Source organism: Gorilla gorilla, chromosome 7, assembly GCF_029281585.2.
Source record: "Gorilla gorilla gorilla isolate KB3781 chromosome 7, NHGRI_mGorGor1-v2.1_pri, whole genome shotgun sequence".
NCBI classification, from domain to species: Eukaryota; Metazoa; Chordata; class Mammalia; order Primates; family Hominidae; genus Gorilla; species Gorilla gorilla.
In genome coordinates, this window is record NC_073231.2 from 6203927 (window position 1) to 6217909 (window position 13983).

General features: G+C 54.3%; 1 protein-coding gene across 5 annotated transcripts in view; it reads left to right on the top strand.

Moving 5' to 3' along the window:
* The window catches only part of ARHGEF10 (Rho guanine nucleotide exchange factor 10), a 134696-nt gene that overhangs the window by 16091 nt on the left and 104622 nt on the right, over positions 1 to 13983 (top strand). For 3 of the 5 annotated variants that reach the window (XM_004046572.5, XM_004046571.5, XM_055349691.2), the window contains one exon: positions 2569 to 2652. The exons of 1 other annotated variant lie outside the window; for it this stretch is intronic. In XM_004046572.5, the coding sequence (XP_004046620.4) occupies positions 2616 to 2652 (37 nt within the window). In that variant the 5' untranslated portion in view covers positions 2569 to 2615. Of the gene's footprint in view, positions 1 to 2568; positions 2670 to 13983 lie in introns of those variants that run through there. One more of the 5 variants, XM_055349694.2, reaches the window with a different exon arrangement.

Here is a 13983-nt window from a genome sequence, read left to right on the forward strand (position 1 = left end):
GCCCGGTGTGGAAGCTGTCTGGTGTGGAAGTTGTCTGGTGTGGATGCTGTCTGGTGTGGGGACTGTCCGACATGGGGACTGTCCGGTGTGGGGACTGTCTGGTGTGTTTGCTGCACTTGTGTCTGAGGTTTCCTCCCATGAGTGTCTTTCCCCACATTCACTGTTGTGGTCCGAGCATGTCTGTCTGACCTTAACTTGGAAATGACAGCTTTCCCTCCAAGGATAACATCCTTTGTCATCCTATGGAATCACTGCTGGGCTGGAGAGGGTGGGCCCCTCCTGCCTCATGGGTGCTGCTGGGGTGGAGAGGGTGGGCCCCTCCCACCTCACGGGTGCGCTGGCCGGCACTCGGACCCTGTCTCGTTGCACAGAAAGCTCACCTGCAAGGGCACCCGATGTGGATCCTGTGACTCCCCACATATTCCAGGTGGAGCGATGACCTCACTTGCCCCGTCTCCCGGCTGGAGGGTGGAAGGGCAGGGACATGCCGTCGGGGCCTGGGCTGGGCTCTGGGTACTCTCATCAGCCACCCGCCGTCAGCTGTAGCCTTCACGTCAGCCACCCGCCCTCAGCTGTAGCCTTGGGTGAGTGTCTCAAGTCTCCCAAGCAGTGGTTTCTCCATTGAAAAATAATAACAGTACCTACGTCTTGGAGTTGCGCTGGCAAGGTGGACCTAAAAGGAAAAAGCTAGGGTAAAAGTAATCTATGTAGAAGGTTATTTGGGTCACGTGTGAGGCCTGTAGCCCAGGAGCCTGGATTCAGGCTGCCCTGAACGCACACTGATGAGCAGCGCCTCCAGGGGGATTTTGGAAAGCAGAAAGGGGGTCAGGGAGGCTGATGGAAAGCTGTTTGTCAGGAATTCTCATTAGTTTATGGAAACCATTGGTTTATTGATTAGTGATGGCTGTGCATTGTTAAGCTACAGGGTGTGTTACGGTGTCCAGCGCAGCATCACCAGGCTCTTTCCCAGCCACTGGGGGCCGCAGTGGGCCGTGTTGAGTGAACACGCGGCTCCCCCGGGGGCAGGGAGTAGGGAGCAGGGTGTGGTTGTGGCTCGTCTGCACATCTCTCGGGGCCTGATGATGTGAAAGGGCCCCCATCCCTCAAACAGAAGTTCCGCTCTTTTCTCAGCAGTTGTGTTAACAGATGAGACAATCGCAGCTGCTGCTCGTGGCGAGCCCCCGTGCGTGTTGAGCTACTTGTGTGCCATGTTGGTGAAATGACCTGAAACCTAGGAACTGGGGCCGCGACGGGAACTGGGGCTGCGAGGCGCCGAACCACGAGGCCAGGTGCTGAGGATAGGGCGGGGGTGGTGGCACGTGGCAGGCACCTGAGCAAGTCTGGGGGATGGAGGGAGAGCAGGTTCAGGGCTGGGAACACAGGAAGGCAGAAGGGCAGGCACTGGGCTGGGAACACAGGAAGGCAGAAGGGCGGGCACTGGGCTGGGAATACAGGAGGTGCCGCATCTGAGGTTGGGGGCAGGGTCCCACTGCCATCCCCATTGGAAAGTAGTGTCTGTCTGCTTCTGAGAGTGCCAGAGCCAGTGGCCAGCTCTCTGCACTAGGATAAGGGAATTCGCCGGCCTGGTGGCGTCCTGGGTGTGTGTCAGGCAGGGCCTGGAGCTCTTGGCACCCTGCCATCCCCTCGCGTTCCCCTCATTGAAGAGCACGTGAGGCTGGTGACCACCCTGGGCATGGGCCCGCCTGGCCTCAGAGGAGCTGGCCTGTGGGTGACACTCAGGGACCATGCCCCCTGTGGTCCCATGTGCTTTTCCTGATGCGGCGAGGGCCTGGAGCTGGTGCCTGGTCCCCGGTGCTAGAGCCTGGTCCCTGGCGCTGGAGCCGAGGCAGCTGGAGAGTTCCCTGAGGACAGCTTATTTCACCCTGGATGGCTCTGGCGGGAGCCAGGCCCGTGTTTTGTGGTCTTAACACGAGTCACCAGGAACTGGCCTTCCCGGGACTCGCTGGCATCCAGCTCACACTCAAACTCGTGTCCTCGAAGCAGGGAGGGAAACACGAAGTGTAGACAAGAATCACAACAGCAGGCAGGCCGGGACCCAGCCTCGCCCCGAGAGGTTAGCCACATGCTTACCAAAAGGAGTGGAGAGGGCCGTCAGCACCACGCCTAATCCCAGCTAAGTCTGGAGGAAAAAGGAGTGGAGAGGGCCGTCAGCGCCGCACCTGATCCCAGCTAAGTCTGGAAGAAACACGTTTGGATTACATGTTGATTTCTCCCTTTAGAATACAGTGGGAAATTCAGCAAGGAGTTGAAGCCAGTGTCGGGTTGGGAGGGCCTGGCCGGCGAATCCAAGTTGCAAAATAAACTTCTGGCTACATTTCAAGGTGAAGTCACTCCGACACTGAGAAGTCTCTTTTGTTTTGCTCTTGAATGTTGTTTCAAGGGAGATTTACAAGTATTCATGACTAATAGGTGGTGAGGCTTCTAATTATGGCTAGTAATGACAGTTAGCTCTTCCTTTTTGCGGGGTTCTCTGTCGACAGCCCTGCACCTATTGAGTGCGTGTTTATCCACCTGAACGGTGACAAGCAGTGTCTCTCCTTCTTGCAGGAGCTCCTTCCCTTAACAGAGCTGAGAGAGGCATCTGGAGCTGCAGCATGGACCAGCGAGAGCCCCTGCCTCCCGCTCCTGCAGGTAACAGCACTCAGCAGGTGGGCCTGTGGGTCAGGGTGCGCTGCTGCTCTCATCAAGGACAGGGTACTTTTGGAACCACTGAATTGCTGGTCACTGGGGTATGGGGTGGAGTGGGAGCTTCTCGGGAGAAAGAGAAGGTTCTGACGTGAGCCTGGATGCCCCCACCCCTGCCTTGCCACGGGGGCATCCTGGGTGAGCCTCTTGCATTCCTCACAGGTGCTGCTGTATTGCTCTTGGGGACCTATGGTCAGCATCTGAAATTCCCTTAAAATTCCCCTTAGCCTGATGCAATCAGAGATGGAGCGGGAGGGTTGTTACAGAATGGCGCCTTCCAGTGTTAAAGGCCTCGCTCAGGCTTAAAGCTCAGCTCGCCCACGGCGGGTGCTCGCCCAGTTTCCTTTTCTGCCTCCCTCCTCTGAGCGGCCGCTCAGGGACAAGCATGCCCTCTCTATCCATATGCTCCAATAAGGGAGGGGCTGCTGATGAAAGATTTACCTTCATTGTCACCTCACCTGAGTTAAATGGTGGCCAAAAAGACTATGCCAGGGTTGCCAGCTCGCGCTCTGGCTAGTGGAGAAGGTGGACACTGACCGATGTTTCCATGGCAGGTCGTCTGCAGGGCCTGGAGACCTGGCCTCGGTCCTCCCGGGGCCTGCCAGACCACATGTTGCACACGGGCCTGGTGTCCGTTGCAGGTCCGGGGGGTGATGGAGCTGTGGAGGTCAGGGAATTAACTGTGTGGGCTCCAGGCCCCTTGGCGCTGTGGGTGTGGGTCTTGGGAGATGCTGGGATTTGGTCGTCTGTGCCCCCCAACTACGTGGACACTCTGGGCCCTCAGAGGTTGTAGCTGGATCAGAAAAGAGGCAGCCTGGAAGTCAGGCTGTTCATAAGCAAGTCAGTCACCGGGGCCTGGTAGATGACAGAGACGGGAGAATCCAGGGGTCACTGGGGCCTGGTGGACGACAGAGACGGGAGAATCCAGGGGTCCGTGGGGCCTGGTGGACGACAGAGACGGGAGAATCCAGGGGTCACCAGGGCCTGGTGGATGACAGAGACGGGAGAATCCAGGGGTCCGTGGGGCCTGGTGGACGACAGAGACGGGAGAATCCAGGGGCCCCTGGGGCCTGGTGGACGACAGAGACGGGAGAATCCAGGGGTCCGTGGGGCCTGGTGGACGACAGAGACGGGAGAATCCAGGGGTCCGTGGGGCCTGGTGGACGACAGAGACGGGAGAATCCAGGGGTCATTGGGGCCTGGTGGATGACAGAGACGGGAGAATCCAGGGGTCCCTGGGGCCTGCTGGACGACAGAGACGGGAGAATCCAGGGGTCACCGGGGCCTGGTGGATGACAGAGATGGGAGAATCCAGGGGTCACCGGGGCCTGGTAGACGACAGAGATGAGAGAATCCAGGGGTCACTGGGGCCTGGTGGACGACAGAGACAGGAGAATCCAGGGGTGAGCAGTGGCCACCCCAGAAACAGCCAGCGACACCACAGGGGCCAGAAGGGATGCCCACTCCTGCTGCAGGGGGTCTGCGGTGGGGAACCAGGCCTGGAAGTCCAGCTCCTGGAGTTCTCCAGAGCCACAAGACCACGGGGTACGAGAGCCGGTACCGGAAACCCGAGGCCACGGCTCCGCTGCTTCTCTTCTGGGGGTGACGTCGGCTGGTCTCCTTGCCTTTTTGTAGCCATGGTGCTCGTTGTCGCCACAGCTTCACTTACGTGTGGGTTGCTGGCATTCAGGCTCTGCCAGACTAGGTTGTTTTAATTGAAAATGAGATCTGGCACCTTAGCTCACACCTGTAATGCCAGCACTTTGGGAGACTGAGGTGAGTGAATCACTTGAGCCCAGGAGTTTGAGACCAGCCTGGGCAACATAGTGAGACCCCATCTCTGCAAAAAGAATAATAATATAATAATAATTAGTTGTAATAGTTGTAATAATTAGACCCCATCTCTGCAAGAATAATAATATAATAATAATTAGTTGTGCATGATGGTGCATGCCTGTAGTCCCAGCTACTCATGAGGCTGAGGTGGGAGGTTCACTTGAGCACGGGAAGTTGAGGCTGCAGTGAGCCGAGATCCTTCCACTGAACTCCAGCCTGGGTGGTGGGACTGAGACCCTGTCTAAAAAATAAAGGTGGAACATGAGGCAGAGAGCAAAATCTTTTACTGCTTTTCATTCCTATCAAATGAGATGATGCCCCAGCAGAGCAGGGCAGTGGGTATCATCCTGTGGCCTTACCCTCCGTGGGCCGACTTTGGGCGGCCATCCCTCCAGGGGCCCACTCCCACCTCCCTGCTTTCTTTTTGGCATTTCTCGGAAATGAGTGGTTGTCTTGGATAGTTTTCTGTTTGAAGGGGTGGGCACCAGATCTTGCGTGCTTTTCTGTTGCCTCCCCTCCTTCCCACACACATGTAAGATGGGACACCATTAATACGGTGCCTTGACATGCTCAGGAGGCGGGTACAGTTGTTGGGGAAAGTTAAAAATGAAAGAAAGGCCAGGAAGCTGTCTCTGCAGGTAAGTGTGGAGGACGTAGGGCCTGTTCAGAATCCCATGGCAGATGGATGCTGCCTTTCACCCTGTTTTGCCCTCTGTTTCAAAGAAGGCGGAAACACCGTTTTCTCATTAAATGTATCTCCAGCATTTGCTGACGTCGTCATCAGTCCTGGCTAGTGCCTGGCACCCTGAGGAGCTCTGCCCAGCGGTACCACCACCTGGATTGCATGAAATGCCCAACCACCCATGGTGTCCACGACCAGAAGTGGCTTCTGAAGAAGGTTCCTGGGCCCATAGGACTCCACCTTGGTAGTTGTGCTAATCAGAGACGTGGCCTCTGATGGAGGCAGGACTGGGGGTGCCCAGGTCACTGCAGCAGGTCACTCCTCTGCTGGGGCTGGGGGTGTCTCCATAGCCCCTCCCTCTGCCCAGATTTCGACCCAGGGGAGAGTATGACAGGTCCACGCCCTCTGGGTGCAGCTGGACTGGCCAGGCCGTCCTTGGGCCAAGGCCCACTGGATCCAGCCTCAGAGCTGTTCACTAGCTGCAGGCTGCAGGAAAGGGGAGATCTCCACAGTTTGCCACTGTTAACATTTCACCCAGAAGGGTGTCCTCGGGAGACCCTGGCAGGAGCCCAGGAGCCGCGGAGGGGCTGAGGAGCCGCCCAGCCCTCTGGCGGTTTGGGAGCGAGGCCCCTGCCCTTGCTGACAGGCCACATGACCTTGGTCTTTGATACAGAAAGCCACCATTTAATGACAGTGCTCTGGCTCGGAAACTTAGGTGAGTTTCTAGCCAATAACTTTTATGACGAATAGAAATAGGGATAATGGCCTGGTGTCTTTTCTGAGGATTCTGTGGTATTTAATTATAATTTTCCCCATTATTAAGTCAACCGTCCACTTAAAAGTGCCCCTGAAGATCAGGGTGCAGCAGGAAGTTACTGTGACCTCAGTTCTTCCCTGTGTTGGGACACAGTTGGTGCTGTTACTTTAGATCATCACTTTTCTGGTTTTTTTCCCCATATTTCTTTTCTACATAATTGTCGTCATTGAATATAAATTTTTAACTTTTTTTTTTGAGACAGAGTCTTGCTCTCTCACCCAGGCTGGAGTGAAGTGACGTGATCTTGGCTCACTGCAACCTCCACTTCCCGGGTTCAAGGATTCTCCTGCCTCAGTTTCCTGAGTAGCTGGGATTATAGACACCTGCCACCATGCCCAGTTAATTTTTGTATTTTTAGTAGAGACAGGGTTTCACCGTGTTGGCCGGGCTAGTCTCAAACTCCTGACCTCAAGTGATCTGCCCACCTTGGCCTCCCAAAGTGATGGGATGACAGGCGTGAGCCACCACACGTGGCCTGAGTTTTAACATTTTGAGTGTAGGTTTTTATACCGCGTTAACATTTGTGTTTGTGAGTATTTTCCAGGCTGCTGCGCGTTTTTCGTAAGTGTCCTCCTCAGTGGCTGCACTTGGGGCCTCCTGGCAGGGGTGCTGTCGTGTCTTCCAGTGGAATCATTCTTTAGTCCATGCCCATTCCTCACCTTTACCAGGTCCCTGTGCCTTCTCTAGAAATGTCCTTGGCAACAAGTCAGGCCATCACAAGGTGAAGTGGTGTTGGAGAGGCAGCTTGTGCACCAGGAAAGATTTCAGGCTCTGCTGCCCATCTGCTGGGGTTCAAATGTTGACCCTGAGGTGTGTGAGCTGATGACCTAAGCAGCCTTCAATTTCTGTCATTCCTGGAAAAAACAGAACCCCTCTGATCAGTTTGGGGAGGATATGACAAGTTAGCATTTATAAAGTACTTAGACCTAGCTGGTAAGCACTTAGCAAATCCATTCAGAAGATGATCTGAGATTTCTCAGAATGCAAAACAAGTCACACTGCCAGCTAAAGCGTTTCTCTAATTAGTAGCAAAATTCCAATGCAAATTACATTAGGGCAAAAGAAATCAGTACAGTTGGCATGTTATTGTTGGTTCACAAAAAATCATTTACCAAATACCTGGTAACTTCCATAATGAGCTCAGACAGACGCCAGCACTCACACTGGCGTCGTCTCTGGGGGCAGCTTTGTTTCTGGGGGCAGCATTGTTTCTCGGGGATGGCACTGTTTCTGGGGAGGCCTCCTTCAGCACAAGCAGCTACAAACCACAGTGACACCCAGAGCCAAGAAGTGGTTATGAATAGCCTCTTGTGGCTGAAGCTGTTTGCAGCCTGGTGCTTTTTAAAGGACTTTTCTTTAAACAATAGAGCTAAAACACAAACAGCCTTCATTCAAAATAAGAGAAAATCATATCCCGAGTTAAACCTTCATATGAGAATCAAATGTGCTCTTCAAAGCCCCAGGAAAAGTAACACTTAGCTTTTATCTCTGATCTTAAAAAATGAGTATTACTTTAATCTTGTTCTCAGTGTGTTAATCGTTGCATGTCTTTAAAAGTTCTTCATGGACTTGGAACAGTTAGAGCGCTGTCTGCTCACGAGGGAAGGTGGCCCGGGAATGGGTGGCCTGCTTCTCCAGGGCCGGCGGCCAGTTCTCTCCCACTCAGGGTGCTGGGACCAGAGCCACCAGGTCTTGGTAGCTTGTAGAATAAATATTTCGCTAAAGAAAACAGAAAATTGAAGTGTTCTATGCATCTTCTTTTGCATCGTGCATATTGTATCTGTCGTCCTCTCTTCAGTATCTCTGTAAAGAGGTACGCGGGGTCCTCCGTCTTAGTCCTCAGGTTAAGTGGCTTTGTACGCGCCACACGGCCTTTCCTACTTGTTGCAACATGCCCCAGGGAGGGATTCTTTCCATTCTGTGATTCCTTTCTATAGACGAGGGATGGGGTCTCGTGGCCAGCAAGCGAAGTTGGAACTCAGCTCTCCGACTGCAGAAGCCGTTCTCTCATCCACGACTCCGTACTTAGCATTTCTTGGGTAGATTTGTCCAGGGGCTTCAGAATAACACAGCAGGATGGGAGACGTGCTGCGCAGTGATGGGCGTGTCGTGGTTTCTGTTTGTTGTTTATTGAGTGAATATTGTATTCAGTATTAAATGTATTCACTATGTAAATGTAGTGAAGCTACATTTCAGGTATTACAAATGACTTTGCAGTTTATAATCTAAATTGGGTAATTAAAAAAATTACAATGCATGTTAATTGTAGAATAAAAACTAAAATATAGACAAGTCACGAAAAAGAAAATACTTCAACTCTGGGAGATTAGTACTGTTAAAATTTTATTGAATATTCTTCCAGTATTTTAGAAGTAGTCTTCCTTTTTTTTCCCCTTGAAGCAAACTTTTAAATGCCGTTAATATAAGTGATGGTATCTGCATGGATATGTTTCAAACATTAGCAATTTTTTTCCCTGACAAACCTAGGCAGCACTTGTTTTTATATGTATAGTTTATTTAAAATGAGAGATTAAATTTTTTTATTTATAGCTTTATTAAGATATAATTCATATCTTAGTACCATTTACCTGTTTAAATTGTAAAGCTCAGTAGCTTTTAGTGTATTCACAAGTATGTAGGACCATCACACAGTCAGTGCTAGTCACCCCTAGAGGCCGCTCCCCACCCCAGACAGCGGGTAACTAAATTTTAAACTAAACTTAGATACTTTATTTGTACCCTTTTTCTCATTAAGAAAAGATCACTTAAAACTAACTTCAAATTAGAATAGCCAAAATCCAGAACACAGATGGTGAATGCTGAGAAGGGTGTGGGGCGGCTGCAGGGACACAGATGGCAAATGCTGAGAAGGGCGTAGGGCGGCCGTGTGGACACAGCAAATGCCGAGGAGGGCATGGGGCAGCCACGTGGACACAGACAGCAAATGCCGAGGAGGGCATGGGGCAGCCACGTGGACACAGAGGGCAAATGCCGAGGAGGGCATGGGGCGGCCACTTGGACACAGAGGGCAAATGCTGAGGAGGGCGTGGGGCGGCCACGTGGACACAGATAGAAAATGCTGAGGAGGGCGTGGGGCGGCCACATGGACACAGGGCAAATGCTGAGGAGGGCGTGGGGCGGCCACGTGGGCATGGATGGCAAATGCTGAGGAGGGCATGGGCCAGCCGTGTGGACACAGACGGCAAATGCTGAGGAGGGCATGGGGCGCCCATGTGGGCATGGACAGCAAATGCTGAGGAGGGCGTGGGGCCAGCCGTGTGGACACAGACGGCAAATGCTGAGGAGGGCGTGGGGCGGCCGCATGGGCACGGACGGCAAATGCTAAGGAGGGCGTGGGGCAGTCATGTGGACACAGACGGCAAATGCTGAGGAGGGCATGGGGTGGCCACGTGGTCACGGACGGCAAATGCTGAGGAGGGCGTGGGGCGGCCACATGGGCACGGACGGCAAATGCTAAGGAGGGCGTGGGGTGGCCACGTGGTCACGGACGGCAAATGCTGAGGAGGATGTGGGGAGGCCACGTGGACACAGAGGGCAAATGCTGAGGAGGGCGTGGGCTGGCTGCGTGGACACAGAGGGCAAATGCTGAGGAGGGCGTGGGGCGGCCACGTGGACACAGAAAGCAAATGCTGAGGAGGGCGTGGGCCGGCTGCGTGGACACAGATGGCAAATGCTGAGGAGGGCATGGGGCAGTCATGTGGACACAGAGGGCAAATGCTGAGGAGGGCGTGGGGCAGCTGCGTGGACACAGAGGGCAAATGCTGAGGAGGGCATGGGGCAGTCATGTGGACACAGACGGCAAATGCTGAGGAGGGCGTGGGGCAGCCGCGTGGACACAGACGGCAAATGCTGAGGAGGGCGTGGGCCAGCCGCGTGGACACAGATGGCAAATGCTGAGGAGGACATGGGGCAGTCATGTGGACACAGAGGGCAAATGCTGAGGAGGGCGTGGGGCAGCTGCGTGGACACAGAGGGCAAATGCTGAGGAGGGCGTTGGGCAACTGCGTGGACACAGACGGCAAATGCTGAGGAGGGCATGGGGCAACCGCATGGACACAGAGGGCAAATGCTGAGGAGGGCGTGGGGCAGCTGCGTGGACACAGACGGCAAATGCTGAGGAGGGCGTGGGGCAGCTGCGTGGACACAGACGGCAAATGCTGAGGAGGGCGTGGGGCAGCTGCGTGGACACAGATGGCAAATGCTGAGGAGGGCATGGGGCAGTCATGTGGACACAGACGGCAAATGCTGAGGAGGGCGTGGGGCAGCCGCGTGGACACAGACGGCAAATGCTGAGGAGGGCATGGGCCAGCCGCGTGGACACAGATGGCAAATGCTGAGGAGGGCATGGGCCAGTCGCGTGGACACAGAGGGCAAATGCTGAGGAGGGCGTGGGGCAGCTGCGTGGACACAGACGGCAAATGCTGAGGAGGGCATGGGCCAGCCGCGTGGACACAGACGGTAAATGCTGAGGAGGGCGTGGGCCAGCCGCGTGGACACAGATGGCAAATGCTGAGGAGGGCGTGGGGCAGCCGCGTGGGAGGGCAGTTTGGTGGCTTCTTCAAACCTGAGCACACTCTTACCGTGTGACTTGCAGCCATGCCCCGGCGTATTTATTTAAATGAGTTGAAAACTTAATGTCCACTCAATACCTGCCCATATAGGTGTCGATAGCAGCTTTATTCATAATTGCCAGAACCCAGAAGCAGCCATGATGTCCTTCAGGAGGTGAATGGATGGATAAACTGGGGCCCATTCACACAATGGAACATTCAGTGCTAGGAAGAAATGAGCTGCCAAGCCGTGAAAAGACATGGAGGAGCCTTAAATGCATCTTGCTGAGCGAGAGAAGCCAACCTGAAAGGGCTGCGCACGGTGCGATTCCAACCACGTGACATTCTAGAAAACAAAACTATACAGTAACAAGCTCAGGGGTTGCCAGGGGTTTGCGGGAGGGAGGGGTGATAGGCGGAGCACAGGGGATTTTTAGGGCCACGAAATTCCTTGATAATGGTGCATCCGTGTCATTACACGCCTGTCCAAACCCATAGAAGGCACAGCACCAGGAGTGAGCCCTCACGCACACCATGGGCTTTAGTTAGTGACGTACCTCAGTGTTGGCTCCTCAGTTGCAACAAGTGTTCCACTCTGGCAAAGGATGGGGGATAGTGTTGGGAGAGGCTCTCTGTGGGGGCGGGGAGTATATGAGTACTCTCTGTACCTTCCTCTCAATTTTCCTGTGAACCTAAAACTGCTCTAAAAAGTTGTATCTCTTAAAAGCAACCAAACTGGGGTGGGCACGTTGGCTCATGCCTGTAATCCCAGCACTTTGGGAGGCCGAGGCAGGAGGATCACTTGAGTTTAGGAGTTTGAGACCAGCCTGGGCAACATAGTGCCACCTCGTCTCTATTAAAAATAATAAAACTTAGCCAGGTGTGGTGGCTCATGCCTGTAGTCCTAGCTGCTTGGGAGGCTGAGGTAGGAGGATTGCTTGAGCCCAGGAGGTCAAGGCTGCAGTAACCTGCGATCGCAACACTGCACTCCAGCGCAGGCAACAGAGCATGACTCTGTCTCAAAAAAAAAAAAAAAAAAGTAATAACCAAATGGAAATGAATCTCTGCTGCAGACCATATGAAGACAGGCACAAGCAGAGGGGCCCTGTGGGTGTGGGGACGGCTCTCAGGCTCATACAAGCCGTTAGCCGTCTTGATAGCTCGAGATTCAGGCCTGCGAGGTCCACTAGGCTCAGGTGTCTACAAAACTTAGAATTGATAAGAATTAAATAACAACAAGTGAGGCCCTTGGTCACACTGGCCACCCCAAGTGCAATGGCCATGTGTGACTTGAGATGTCCTGAGGGCCCTCTGGAACCTCTCCATCCTCCTGGAGAGGACCGGGGAGCAGCACCGTTTCTAGCAGCAGCATTTCGAAGATTGGATTGTCAGGTAGCTTCCTCACCCTTTTTTGCATGTAGGCATAAACTAAAATGGGCATGGTCATATTATGTCATAATGATTGGAAACATAATGTTTCTTAAAGTTTTCTATTTCATAACTTGTTTTAGAAATGTGTGCCTTAATTGATGAGCCAATTACCCGCATACTGACAAGTGTAAATAGTCAGGTTGGTAAGAAGTCAGTGCCACCAAGGCAGCCCCAATGGCCCTGCTGTGACGGAAACAGTCTGAATCCTGAGGCTTAAATGGCTGCTGCTGTCGGTCAGCATTAGGGGTGTCGTGTCAAGCTGCCGGTGACCCACAAGGGCTGGCCCCTGAATGCAGCAGAGCCTGCAGTTTTCCTGGGAAGTGCAGCTGTGGCCAGAGGGCAGCCTGTCCTGGGCAGGCCAGAGGAGAGGGGCAGGGGAAGAATGGTCCCCCAAACCCAAATGCCAGGTTAGATTTGGGCCGGACGCTGGCGGGTGGTTAGATTTGGGCCGGGCACTGGCGGGTGGTTAGATTTGGGCTGGGTGCCGGTGGGTCAGCACCGGCTGCACTGCTGTCTGTGTTTCCTCCTCCGTGTCATGGCCTTCACCGGTGACTCTCAGAACCTGCCGTCCTGCGTGGGCAGGACGGGCACAGAGCCTCTCCCTAAGCGCAGCCCTGCCCAGTCCGCCCTTCCCTGCTTCCCTGCCAGCTGCCTACCCAGAGCGCCGGGCCCTTCCCGCCCACCTCCTGGGCTCCACAGGGACCAACGGGCGGAGAACACTGGGCCACGGTATGTCCAGCGAATGACGGCTACACTGCAGATTCCCCACCAGCTTTTTGAAAGATCCATGTCGTCTCAAACTACAACACGTTGTATCTCCTGAGATGCTTTCAGCAGCCCTTGAGCATCTTTTCTAGTTTGCAAATTTTATTTTTCTCATCAGTGTTCTCCTTCAGCTGAATGGTTCGGTTCTGAAGCTGGGCTTTTGAGGAGCGGGAATTCCTTCTGTGGCTGCAGCGGGAGTGTTGTGGGAACCGACCCAGCCCAGCTTGCCTGGCTCCCGCCAGGGCCCTGAGGATGGCACAGGACCTTTTGTGTTGGAAAGGGCTTGGCCGAGCTTGCGGGGGAGCCTCCTGGGTTGCAGGCCGGAAGTCCCAGGTCAGGGTGCTGGCAGGCTGTGTGTGCTGCCTGGGAATGTAGGTCACAGCCTTCCTTGCCTCTTCCAGCGCCCGCCGGCTGTGGGCACTCCCGGGAGTTCCTGCACCTGCACTGCCAGGTGGCTCCTCATCCCTGTGCTGGCCTCTGCTGTCACGAGGACACTGCCACGCTGGGTTAGCCCAGCCTGCTTTAGCACAGCCTCCTGTTAACCAATTGCACCTGCAGTCACCTGTTTGCAGACGAGCTCACCTGCGGGACTGGGGGTGAGGATTTCAGCACAGGGATTTAGGGGACACAGTTGAACCTGTCAGGGCTGGTGTCAGAGCTAAACTTAGGACCCCAAATGCCGGGATTTTTAAAGGCATTCTGCATTGCTCTTCACGAAAGGACCTGGGGAGCTCGGGTGGGGTCTGTGATGCCCAGGATCCCCCAGGGCCCAGGGCAGTGTCTGGGATGGACATGCTCAGCACACACCACCTTGAGCGCCCGGCCCCATGCTCACCTCAGAGGGCGGCGCAGCCTCACCATCGATGGAGGCCCCATTGGAGGTGGGGGTCAGAGGAGCAGCCCAGCTCCAGGCGGCCTCGCCCTCTGTCTTGGGCACCTGCCGTGGGCACAGCTGTGGGCTCCCATGCAGGCAGGGGTGCAGCCTCAGGTGGTTACATTGAGTGCAGCTTCTTTGAGTTCTTGTAGAAAGGCTATTTTTTTCTTACTGGAACCGAATTCTGACAGGAATTTGTAACACACATCATTCTGCAGAGTCTATATAATTTGAAAGTCTTTCCCTCCAGTGTTTGCAGAGGATGGAGGGCAGCTCCGCCAGTGTCTGCAAGTCTTTCAGT